The sequence below is a fragment of the Galeopterus variegatus genome, unplaced genomic scaffold, assembly GCF_000696425.1.
Source record: "Galeopterus variegatus unplaced genomic scaffold, G_variegatus-3.0.2 Scaffold703, whole genome shotgun sequence".
NCBI lineage: Eukaryota > Metazoa > Chordata > Mammalia > Dermoptera > Cynocephalidae > Galeopterus > Galeopterus variegatus.
The window spans coordinates 495,318-508,667 of NW_007726814.1; the positions used below are offsets into that span (position 1 = coordinate 495,318).

At 35.7% G+C, this 13,350-nt stretch overlaps 1 protein-coding gene across 1 annotated transcript in view; it reads right to left on the minus strand.

Moving 5' to 3' along the window:
• RAB2A (RAB2A, member RAS oncogene family) overlaps nt 1-13,350 on the minus strand; it is a 49,955-nt gene that overhangs the window by 29,368 nt on the left and 7,237 nt on the right. Inside the window, exons 2-4 of the mRNA XM_008571566.1 lie at nt 9,379-9,446; nt 746-828; nt 18-110 (exon numbers count right to left, since the gene is read on the minus strand). Coding sequence (XP_008569788.1) covers nt 18-110; nt 746-828; nt 9,379-9,426 — 224 coding nt within the window. The 5' untranslated portion in view covers nt 9,427-9,446. The remainder of the gene's footprint in view (nt 1-17; nt 111-745; nt 829-9,378; nt 9,447-13,350) is intronic.

Sequence of the window (13,350 nt, forward strand, 5' to 3'; positions counted from 1 at the left end):
CGAGTTAGTCTTTTTACCTTTTATTTCCAATAAGCATAATGACCATGTTGGAATTAGAATGTTGGCGAGCATCTTCTAACCAGGTTGTTAAGTGGTTGAATGTATCTCTCCTAAACATAAATGATAATTTGATTACTATTTTCAAGAAACTAGTAGTAGGACAACAAACAGCATATATTCCATAACCAATGGTTAAAGATAACCATTTTTAGCCATGTCCACTTACATAATGAGAAACAGATTTCAAGTACAGTATCTGGGTTTAGAGTTCACGGATTACACTTCAGTTTAGAAATGAAATACAACCACACTTGGGAAGATCCCAATAAATATTACCAAGTTGATAAATTTGGGATTGCTTATTTAAATAAGAAAAAGAATTCGGGGCCAGCCCCATGGCGCACTCGGGAGAGTGCAGCGCTTGGAGCGCAGTGTCGCTCCTGCCGTGGGTTCGGATCCTATATAGGAATGGCCGCCGGTGCGCTCACTGGCTGAGAGCGGTGCGGGCGACACCACACCAAGGGTTGCGATCCCCTTACCGGTCACGAAAAAGACAAAAAAAAGAAAAGAAAAAGAATTCGGTTGCAGATTTCTGTAGTAAATATAAACTTGGTTCAAGACAGTTTTGAAGGAGAGTAGCCAGGGCGGGCATAAAGGCAAAGCTGTACTTCTATTACTGGTAACCATATTTCTTTAGAAAAATTCTCTGCACTGGCCACTAATTTAAATATTTTCCTGTTCTCACCTTGTAATATCATATACTAGCAAAGCTCCTGCTGCACCTCTGTAATATGACCTTGTGATGGAACGAAAGGACTCTTGCCCTGCCTGTGAAGAAAGAAAAGGTTGAGAGTTTCCTTTAATACAATGTCCTCTACATTTTCATATTATTCATATACATAATATGGGCAGGTAGGGAAGGAGTGCATAGAAAGAAGATAACTCAACTTCACCAGTCTTAAGAAAAAGTCATATAACACCACTATTTCTCAAGTCAACCAGACACACATGCTCCTGCAACCCCCCTCCCCACCCCAAGACCTCTAAACCCTTTTTGGCAATCCCTGACAACCCAATTTACTGAATGGCTTCACAATACATGAATCATTATTAGAGCACAGAATGGACTCCTAGCAACTAAGCTCTGAAGACAAATTTGAAAGGAAGCAAATAACCCAGAGCCTCACATTTGAATTCAATAACCCACTCCCTGGGGCAGCTGTTGACACTAGAATAAATAAAGCCCATTGTAAATAAATGATGAATGACATCTTTACGCCCACCATCTGCTGGTGTAAAGGTTGTTGGAAGGCCAAGGATGCAGATTTTATCAGTTATATCATAAACTGCAGTGAGCTTTTCAACTGTCATCAGATGGAATTCTTTGAGCTATCATTTTATTATAAAAAAACAAAATGGTTCTGAATTTAATTTATATATTTTTTCTCCATGCTTAATCAATTTTCTCTGAATCTGATATATAATGCTAGTCAAAAGGCAACAAAGAAAATAAGTCATCTTTATAACCACTTGTGAAACAGACACCAGAGATTATGCAAAATTAGATAATTTCTCTCTTTTACTCATGTTAGGACTCAACGTACTAACATTCTTTTTTTAAGAAAGGCTGGTGGAGGATATGACTACTGCCTCAGGGTTTAAAACTGAGAGTTCTTATCAAAAGCTCTTTTTCATTTTAATCACTTCTACCTTTGACAAAGAATAAGCATTTTAATTAAGTAAACATAAAGCCAGTTTTAATAATTTTTGTATTCAAAATCTACTAACTTGAAAAATACTCAGGTTTACACGTTCTGAGTTCTGATCTTCCAATGTAAATATTGAGTCCTTCCCACCCAGAATTTTAACAGCTCAAGTTCTGCCCTATTCTAACTCTCAACACTATAATACCTTGCTTTTGGCCCTCCCACTAAATCCCCTCCCTCCCATGTCCCCTGCCCTCAATGCCTAGACTGAGTCTGGCACACAGCAGACATTCCAGAGAAAGCCTGTTGAGTGAAAGAATAAATCCTAATGTCTTAGTCACATGCACAAAATGGTCAGTACTCCATCTCACCTAAATGAGTGGACATCAGTAAATCCTAACATGCTAAGATTCAATAAAAATAACTTCTATATGAAAACTAACAATTAGACTCTCTCTTAATAACCAATTCTGGCACTTAGAATAATGTCTTATGCAAAATTAGAGATGAGAAAGTTATCAGATAAAAGGGCTGTAGAAATAGCCAACTCATTTCACATAGTTTGAGGTTAAAACTAGATGCTAGTTGGGAGCATGAAACTAATTACTTTTTATGTATATTTATCGAGATATATCTTTCAAAAAAGTCTTTTCAAGTCCAAGTTCAAAATGGAAGCATTATGGGAATTTCTGCTCTAATTGCTTAGCACAGAGAAACTAAGGACTAGATCTTTAAGAAATTCATTCACTGTCAGTCATGTACACCAAGAAAGGATTCTGTGGCAAATAATACAAAAAAAAGATTATATTTTATCAGTTCAAATTAAAAATCAGGTTTAAAACTCTTTATTTCCCATGGCTAGCCAACAAGCAAAGGTAAAAGTCCTTTAAAACAATCTCAACTGGGCATTCTGTGGGATGAATTAAAACAAACACATGGCTAGAAAAGCACTACTATATGATCTAAAACTTCAGTGTTTACAGCCCAAATAAGATACAGTAAAACAGCAAAAGAGAAAATAAATTTAGAAAAAGAAGAAAAGCAAATTTTTATAAACCATGCCCATTTCTCCTAAACTGTTTTGCAAAGAACAAAAAACACTTTGTAATATGGAAATAACTTTACAACGCATCACTCCATACTGAATCCACTGAATCTGGGTTTTGCCCATTAATACAAAATCAAACAAAAACTCAAGCAAATAAAATATCACACATTCCAGCTGATGGCTATAAATGTAGTTATGCATCTTAAAATCTATAATTATTTTATAATAAATAAAGATAAGTATTCAGAATAGTTTCCAAGTTTTTGAGATCTGACTTGTATAAAAACCATCACACACTCTGACCTGGTCTCTTTGGTAATGGCATTGGTAGCCTTGAAATAAATCTTCCCCAGTAAAGTGTCTTATTATGGCTTCTCTAACTATAAACTATTATACAACAACTAATAACACAAAGCTAGTCCAGCAGTTATAACTATCTTGATCATATATATATTTTTGGCAGCTGGCCAGTACAGGGATCCAAACCCCTGACCTCGGTATTTTTGGCACCATTGATCATATTACAAGAAAAGCAATCTAGTTTACAAAAAGTACCTGTCCAAACTCTGATTGACCTATACTGCCTTAAGTGAAAAAGAATGTTAATTTAGGAAATATAGATGTTGTGTTTCATCTTCTTTACTATAAAGTGTTGGTTAAAAGGGATTTAGAAGTTTGAAACCAAACAGGATACAGAATTCTTTGTAGATAGTAGCTTAGGGTGTAAAGAAAAATGCATTTAATGAAAGAGGAATGATTGGCAAAGTGAACAGCACCAGAAAACAATTAAACCCGGGTTAGGGGTGACCAGAGCAGACCATGAGCTTTTATCAGCTTACCATACAGCTGTTCGATTTCTAAAAAAATCAGCAAGATACCCAGGCATGCAAAAAAAGTAGAGCAGAGCAAGTCTGCCTCAAGAGATAACAGGCACGCTCATTTTTAGTGCTGCTTAGTATTAAAATTAGTGATGGAACATTTGTGCAAAAAAAGTCTTTATGGACCTTCATTTTCCACGTGAAGATTGCTAAATCATATAAATTTGATCCTTTCACTGTAACTTTAAAAGTTACTTTCGACTGCCAGATAAAGATTCCTCCAAATTGGCTTTTCCATATATCTAAGTCTTAACTGTTGATAACAATTTTTGTAGTAACCAGGCTGGCAACTTAACTCCTATTCCTTTCCGATTATCTCCATAAAATATAACTTTACACATGTTAACCTAACTACTGCTCAAAAATCTCTAAATAAGCTGAATTAAAAAGTCCCAAGCTATTGGGAATCTGATTCCTATTTCTTTTTTTTTTTTTTTTTTGCCCTTTCTTGAGACTGGCCGCACCGCGCTCAGCCAGTGAGCACTGTGAGCGCACCGGTCATCCCTATATAGGATCTGAACCTGCAGCGGGAGCGCTGCTGCGGGCTCGGCCCTCCTATTTCTCTTAAGAATTTTTTCTTATTCAATAAAAGTGTTGTTCATACAGTTGTTTTTTTCTATGATATCAAGCCTATAGTCTGAATATTCCTGTTTTTGTGCCCTGCATACCTCCTTGCCCGAAAAACTATTTTCTCCTTCCTCTGCCTATCCAATTTGTATTCCCTTTGAGAACCAGTTCAAGCCCCTAATTCTTTCACAAAGTTGGGATACTTGTCTACACGGCCCATAGTTATCCTTTTCTCCTCACAAATCCAAAAGCACTTTCATGTGGACATTTGGTTCTAATACTACTGATTAGATAAAATGAACACACTGCTCAAATGCTTATCTTTTTTTCCTTTAAGGGGAAAAAAAAAGATAAGGGTTTCTCTTTAAGGCATAGCGTAACTCAGAGTACTGAAGTATATTTACAGCAGGCACTCAAACATGTTATCTCGATTGATCCCCAAAAGCTAATAAAGTTAGAAAATTAAGATTTGTGGAATCAATATTACAGTAATACTTCTCTTACTTTCATTGGTAGTCATATATCTAACAATTCCAGCTATGCAGAACACAAATAAGAACCAAAATGAAGGAAAAAAAAATTTCTAAACAGCCAAACAAGTTGTTCACTGCCCAAGCATTAAGTCTCAGGTACTTTACTAAATAGACTCAACTTAAAAATCTAGACCTGTGATCAAGGAACTGACATCATTGAGGAAAAAGATTTTGAAATGTACATGCATGAATAAGGCTTCTGTTTTGGATGACAGTAAGATTAGTAAGAATCAAAGTGATTTTTAGACTACCTTGATGTCCACAGCAAGGATGGTGAAAAAGTCAACCTGGACTATTTAAATTCCAGGCCTTTTAAGGCAGTCTCTTATAGAGACCAAAGTAGACCCTGAGAAGAGAAATAAAGGTTGGAAATATCTAGAGTGAACACATACTGAATGCTTCAAAACACTTAAGGATATTTACTTGAAAAAAACAATGACTTAAAGAGGATATGATCACCGACTTCAGAGTCTTTTAACGCTGCCATATAAGAGAACCTGGAGGCCATAGGTGGAAGGTAATTACTAGAGTGGAATGAGATGTCTAAGACAGTCTCTTGTCCCTGTGGTTGTTCAAGAAAAGGCTGATGAACAGCTTGTGAAAAGTGGCAAAACAGTTGTCCCTCAAAGCCTCTCAACGCTTGGGGGAAGGGGGAAGGGTGTGTGTGTGTAATGGGAACAGGGAGAAGCATCAGAAGTGAAGGCAGGATGGTTTCCCAGCCCTACATTCCAGGCTCTTTCCATGGCCCCACTGCATTCTTGTTGTCCGTCCTTACTGATATATTGAAACGAAGTAATATTTAGTTTTTTGATAAGAAGTCAAGAGTATAAACTGACATTTTTTCAAAGGACAGAAAAATTACCTGTGATTTGCTGAGAAGGAACTAAATGTTATAGTTTCACTATCTACTTACAATGCTGGGAAAAATAATTGTAAATTTAAAATAATATTTCTAGTGAAGTTGAGCAGATATATGGACTTACCTAAAGCATATACACTACAAATATTTGGTGGGGGGTAGTGAGGAGTCAAATTTATTTGGATATGTGGGAAGACATCTGAAAGAATGATAAAAGGCAAAAAGATAAGTGAGAGCAGAACAGGATGGGTAAAGGCTAGACAGGGTCTAATGATGAGAATAGACTTCATATGCCCTTCTTCCATTGGTCAACAAACAGAAAATGGCTGCATCTAATGTTTCTTCTTTGACTTACTCTGGCAGACATGTTTGGCTTTGGCTTTTGATAGATGGAGGAAAAAAAGTAACTCATCACAGGGCCAAGGGAAAGTGCTTTAAGGGAGGCACTGTGATATATACTCTTATCACTGCTTCCAGCTGTGAAAATGATTGATGGCTTTAAGGCCTACAAGGAGTATCTGCTGGCAGCTATACTTACTTACTATTTACAAAAGAAAGCAAAGAGGGGAGATGTGAAAATTGTGTGAGGGAAACTTATTTCAAATTTTGGGGGAATAAAAATGGATAAACAAAGGATGATAAACATCCTAAGATACTGAGCCTTGGGCTATTGGGGGGTAAAAATTCATTTCCTTAAAGCTGATGAAAACAAATCATAACATTTGGCTAATTTTCCCCTGAAGGACTCTAGGATGATTTTGTAAATGTTTTGGGTCAGAAATACACAGGACCCTTGATACTAAAAATGTAAGTAGCAAACCAAATGTATGGACACACTGTAAAACCTTAATGGTATGGGGAATACTTTCACTCAGATATAAACCAAGTGTTAAGACCAACTTTAATGTGTATTAGAATATGTTTATTAAAGACTTTTGGGTGTTAAGTATGAAAGAAAGAATAAAACAATGAAAATAAGAGGAAAACCTATAAAGACTCAAGACTAACAATCTTCGAAGAAAAAAACTGAACATTCTAAACGGTCCTTAAAATCTGGAACAGGCCATTGGTTCTTAGAGCCCTCCAAATGGAAGCCCTGGAATTTTTTCTTGGGGGTTATTAAGTCTTCAAAGCACTATAGTCTCTCCCTTTTAGGTAGGGCAAACAAGGTTTTTCTATTTCTCTCTCAAACTGTCCAGCATAAAAAATTATTTTGGACTTCTTTTGAAAGTTCACTGATGTGCAAGGAAATCAACTCATAAGCTGGAAAAAAAAGAGGCTCCTATCAAAAGAAAGCATGACTAGTTAACCTACAAAGGAGACAACTGAGGAATAAATGGCTTAAGTTTCAAAAAAGATTATTTAAGGGAACACTTTAAGGATAGAAGAACAATCGAATAAACGTGAATGAACTACAGACACAAGGTGGTTTGTGCCTACAAATATCACATAATTATTATTACTATAATAACCTTTTTTTGAAACCATGTACTTTAGTATATTTCCTGAACACATCCAGTGGTCCTACACTGACATGGTTCTGCTTAGACAGAATCAGATTCTCTACTCATTCATTCAGTAAAATTTATCAAACACTGTATAGGCCACTAAACTAAGAATATAAGATACAAAGTTGAATAACATATAGTTGGTCCTTTCCCTCATGATGCTTATTCTGAGGAGGTGGATATGTGAACAAAAAATTATGATGACAATGGGATCAGAGCTATGGCAGAAATATACATAAAATATTAAGGGAAGAATCAGTTGTTCCCACGGGGTCAGAAAGGTTTCACGAAAGAGTTGATATCTGAGCTGGTGTTAAATGGAAAAGGGAAAAGAAGAGCTTCAAGCAAAGCAAGAATTTATGCAAAGTACAAGGCAGGAAAACATGTTTACTAAAGAACAGTAAGTAGTCTGGTTCACAGTACGTTAAGTACACTGAAGGATGTGTGTTGCACAAGGTTATTAGTTAAGAAAGCAACCTAGTTTATGTAAACCAGTTCTGAAAAAGAAGTGAGAAATTCTTCTAATACAGAAGTGAAAAATACTTCCTTTTGGTTGGAGATCATTAATTTTAAACCTCTCTCTAGGAAAGAAGGGACTTTGCATATTTTATTATTCTCTTTTCCAAGCAGTTCTGAAATCATGCTGCCTGAGAGAAGGTAAATCAAAAAAGTTTTGAGATGCTATAAGGCTGGGGGGTGGGGGGGATGACAGACAGATGGACTACTAGGAAATAGTAAAAGTATAGGTCTTCTCTGAATAAGAGGTAATAGCACCAGAATCCAGAGTCCTGTGGATAACTCTACAGAGAAAGATAGAGATGTAGGGTTTACTTTTAAGGGACAATTGTGTGATACATAGGAAGTACTGGGGAACCTACGTCCTGCAACAGCCTTCAGCCCCTTGCTCGGTCTCAGGAATCCAGTCTTTGAGACTGAATATTCTCCAAAGTTCCTTCTGTCACAGGCTACTATACGTGACAAGTGAGAAACTAAAACTGAGTGACTGGAGAAACAAAGACCAGGGTATATGATGATTAAATTCTCAGTATTTTATATTTCACTTACTAATTTAGAGATCTGTTCTTTGACATAGCAGGAGACCTTTCAGCTTTTTTCAACTGGGGTTCTGTGAAGAATTAAGTCCTAATGCCCTAAGGCTGTGGTTCTCAAACGTGTGATCCCAGGACCCCTGGGAGTCCCTGAGACTGTTTAAGGGTCCGTTTTCCAATTACTTATTTGTGTGAGGCTGGATTTTATTCATGTACTTAAACTAAACAACATACATTAAGACTCAGTGCAGAAGCAAATATGAGAATCCAGCATCTCCTATGAAGCAGACTGTAGGGAGATTTTAAAAAATGTAACATAATGCCACTATCCTCAACAGAAAAATATAATTGTTTCTTGTTTTGGAAAAATATAGTTACCCTTCATAAAAATTGCACTGTTTATCCTAACAAGTAACGAGTTTTTTACTGTTATTTTTAAATGAATAAATATTTAATAAGCTTCTCGGTTTTAATTTCTAATATGGTAAATATTGATAGCTGTAAGGCACATAAGCTACATAGCTGTAACCTCTAAAGCTCATGGGGTTTCTCATTAATTTTTAAAAGTATAGAGGGGTTCTGAAACCAAAAAGTTTGAAAACCACTGCCTTAAGGCATCCATCAGATATAATAAAGTAACTTCACTTGTATGCATCTAAGATGGGAGAACAGAGAAAATAGTCACTCAAATAACTTTCTGTATTCTATGATTCAGATGAGAAGCCACCATTAAAAACTATATACTTTGTATATGGCATGTAATAAGTACCCAACAAACAACGGTAAATGACAGAATTAGGACTTTGGATTAGGCGCAAGGTGGCTTCAAATAGTTGGGACTACACTTTTAAAATAAATAATAAGCTGTCAGGATAAGTTTCTCTATGGTATTGACATTCTTATTTTACTTCATATGTGTACTTTAGACATGTTGATTATTTTTCTAAAAAACAGTTTTTAGAGCATTTCCATTAAGACCACATAGACCAAGCATTCACTCAGATATGTTCAACAACACCCAACACCTGAGGTACAACTGTTGAAAACACTGCATAAAAAAAAACAAAAACAAAAACCAATCTTCTCTAGTACAATATTTCATCCCATTGCTGTAGGATTTAGTGTCTGACAAACCATAACAGGCATAAAATCACATTAGAACAAAACATACAATGTATTTTTATAAAACAACTTTATTGAGGTTATACAATGTACTTTTGCTATACTTACCGTATCCCATATCTGAAGTTTTATCTGTTTCCCATCAATAGTTATCATTCGTGCACCGAACTCTACACCTGAGTAGAATAGAAAATGATTTATTATACAAACTAGTAGAAATACATTTCATACTCAAGGATTAAAAATACCAGAATGTCCATTTCCAGGATATGCTATGCTAGGTGATACATAGATCAACTTTAACAAATACAGCTCATAGCCTTAGAAAATATGTAAGCGAAGGCAGAGGTGCTGATAAGACCTAAGCTAAGGACTTAATTAAAATACTAAAATACTGAAATCTGTCATAATCAAGATCATAAAACCAACTGTGGTCTTCATGTTTTGCAGGCTCAGTAACATAAAAATAGCCAAAAAAGATTCAGGAGCCATAATTATTAGTAATAAATATTAAATGCTAAAATTTCTTTTTTTTTTTTTTTTTTAAAAAAAAGATGACTAGTAAGGGGATCTTAACCCTTGACTTGGTATTGTCAGCACCAGGCTCTCACAAGTGAGCTAACTGGCCATGCCCATATAGGGATCCGAACCCTTGGCCTTGGTGTTATCAGCACCGCACTCTCCCGAGTGAGCCACGGGCAGGCCCTTAAATGCTAAAATTTCTTTAAAACTACATTAATGTGACATAAAATCACTAAAAGGAATAGATAAATATCACTGTCATAGTCTTGGTTCCCAGCATAGGTAAGCATGGGTAAAAACTAAGAAAGAAATCTCCAAATCTGCCCACTAGATATGAACACTGTTTAAACATTTACTTCCAGACATTGCTCCATGAATACACACACAGAAATAAGTATACAATTTTACATAAATGGGAACATATAAATGCTGTTCTACAATTTGCTTTTCATTCAATGATATGTCACGAACATTATTCCATATCACAAATATCCTTGCAAATCAATTAACATTTAAACCTACTCTATTATTTTGATGTCTGCATATTATTTCTTTTTGTACAGGTAATTTACTACATTGGTATTCTACTGCTACAAATTTAGGTTGTTTCCAAATTTTCACTAAATAATGAATGCTGAAATGAACTTTCTGCATATATTTTTCAACTTACTATGATTGTAGGCAAATTACAGGAAACAGGATTGGAGGTCAAAAGGAATACAGACTTTACATTTATAGGTTTACTACTTTGGCTTTTTAAGTTGCACTTATCATCTCTCTTTGGAAAGTACTCATTCAATCACCAAAATAAGAGGAGAAAAATAAGGGATAATTTTAGAATAGCAAACAGCTGTGAAGATGACTCTGAAAGTAGTATATCATTTACATTATACCAAATCATTACTGACTGGAGTATGTTCCACCAATATTTAGATCAGAGTCAGGGTGAAGGGAAGACACACGTGGTCCCCAGAAACCAGATGTCATCCGGCAGTAAACAGCTTCTAGTTTCCTAGGGAAGGGCAGACTGCCCAGTGTCAGAATTCCATTTCAGCACCTCCTCTAATTTCCCCGACTGTGAGTACAAGGGTGAGACAGAAAGGAAATCTGTCCTCCCATGATATGAAACTTAATGGGGTTTTTACTCTACATTTTAATAATTATTCCATCCTAGGGGCATAGTCAATACCAAATCTAAAGAAAAGAGACATAGGAGTCATAATGTACTAGACTGAAAATGCAAAGTTGTAAAATAATGCCACATAAAACCATTACAGTGTTTACATATATACCTAGCTATCTACATACACATATATACTCAAAACAAATACACATACATACATATACATACATATGTATATATACACACACATATATATACACATATATTTATATCTGTTCTGTGCCACGGGGTGGGGACACAAACCAAACCACCACTCATTAATGACACGAATATAAAGTAGCTGAGGGAAGAAACCAGTGGCTAAGTACGATACAAATGCTCTTTGAAATATCCACTATTTAAAAGGAACGTACCAAAGCACAAAATTCTACATGTCAGCAAGATATTTGACAGAGTAGCGGCCTTTTCCCAAGCCCAAGTCTCTACCCTCATGGGTTCTTATATACAACTCCAGATATTCCCTTTTGCTTAACTTAGCCAGAACTGGGTTTTGGTATGTTTATCTTTTTATTCAAATTAAGTAAAGGTTGCTGAAGCTTAAAGTTAAACAAAGATTTGCCTCTAAACATACATCCAATTTAAAATAAACCTGCTAAATGAAACTCAAAAATGTTTCTAAAGCAGGAAAATGGCATAATAAAACTGATGTTTTAACTTCATTTATCAATAGGGTCAGGACGAGAGACAAAGAGATCAGTTAAAAGGCTACTATATTATTTAGGAATGAGATAAAGAATGCTGGTAGGAAGAAAAATACACACCTCAAAAGGAAAAATTGGCAAGTGCTGCTGATTACTGAAAAACTATGATTTTTGTTTTCTTATCAAATGAAACAAGACTTCAATTTTAACTTCAGAAACATAAGTCTTTCCCATTTAACTTTCTCGTAACTGGGTCCAATGTAGATTTTATCCTCATATTCTATGTGGCAAAATAAAATACCAAAACTACAGTGTCTTGGAAGTCTCAGAAAAAATTACAAAAAACAAAAACCTAATTTCTCTTCTGAATTTTTAAAAATTTTAAATCCTTTACCTTAAATGTATATATGTTTAAAAAGCCCATTTTGAAAAATTTCCTTCTATTTTTTTTATGGGATAAATCATTATCCCCTATGCCCTTGAGGCTTTCTTCCCAGATACATTTTCAATTTGGCTGCCAGAGAAATTGTCTGTGGAACCAAAGTCAAGACTTCATTTACCTACATTGTCAGAGAATGATGCTTATTTTTTCATATATATTATTCACTCCCAACCTTCCAGAACAGAACACTCTAAATATAAGCACACATTTTCTAATTGTCTCCAGATCATTATCACCCTTGCATAATAATTATACCTACCAGAGCAAGCTGTGACCTGAGCAAGTTATTAAGCCCCTTCTGTGTCTTAGTGTCCTCATCTGTAAAATGGTATTCGACACCTATCTCATAAGGGTTATTACATATAAAATAGAACAGTGCCTGACACACAGTAAGCATCCACTATGTCGACTACTGTTGTTATTACTCCATATTATGCACCAAAATTTCTAAACCACCACCCACATGACTAATGATGACAACCCCAGTGAGAAAGAGCCACCTGGTCAGAGCCAGGTGACCATGGAACTACAGAGATGTGCAGAGGCAGAATGTAGCTCTTTGTTCCGAATGAGGCTTGGGCAATTCGGCCTCCTTGTAATGTCAAGGCCAGAAACTCCAGGCTGCTCGGATACAAGATGATGATGCCAAAGCAAAGAGCAGAGCTAGGTATCAAGCAAACGGCCAGGACTGGCCTTCCTTAGACCAAAATGGGAACATGTAGACTCCTACCCCTATTCCTGTTCCTGGAATCTAGACACTGCAGAGGTTTGAAACAGATTTGTGGGAAGATGGGTTAACTTTTATTTTTATTTTTTTTGGCGGCTGGTTGGTACTGGGGTCTGAACCCTTGACCTTGGTGTTATAACACTGTGCTCTAACCAACTGAGCTAACTGACTAGCCCAATTTCTCTTGATTCCAGAAAGAAAGGAAAATGAAATAGAAAGTAATATTCTTAATTTTCTATGAAAAACAAAACAGCAAACGACATAGGTAATGGTAAAACACAAGAGGAATTCAAATTACACTGAGAAAAATATTATGATGCCCTTAACTTGGAAACTATTCTAAAGATCTTGGTCAAAAAGTACAAAAACAAAACTAAGAAGTATAAATATTAGCTAAGGAAAAAATGATAGCTTTCACATAAGACCAAACTGTCTACCTAGAACATGCAAAAAAATTAAATAATGGTGAAAACAAGTCTACTTGCAATACCAACAAAACTTATAAAATATCAAAACAAACTTAGAAAAGCACAAGGCCCATATGAACTGTAAAACTCTACTGAAG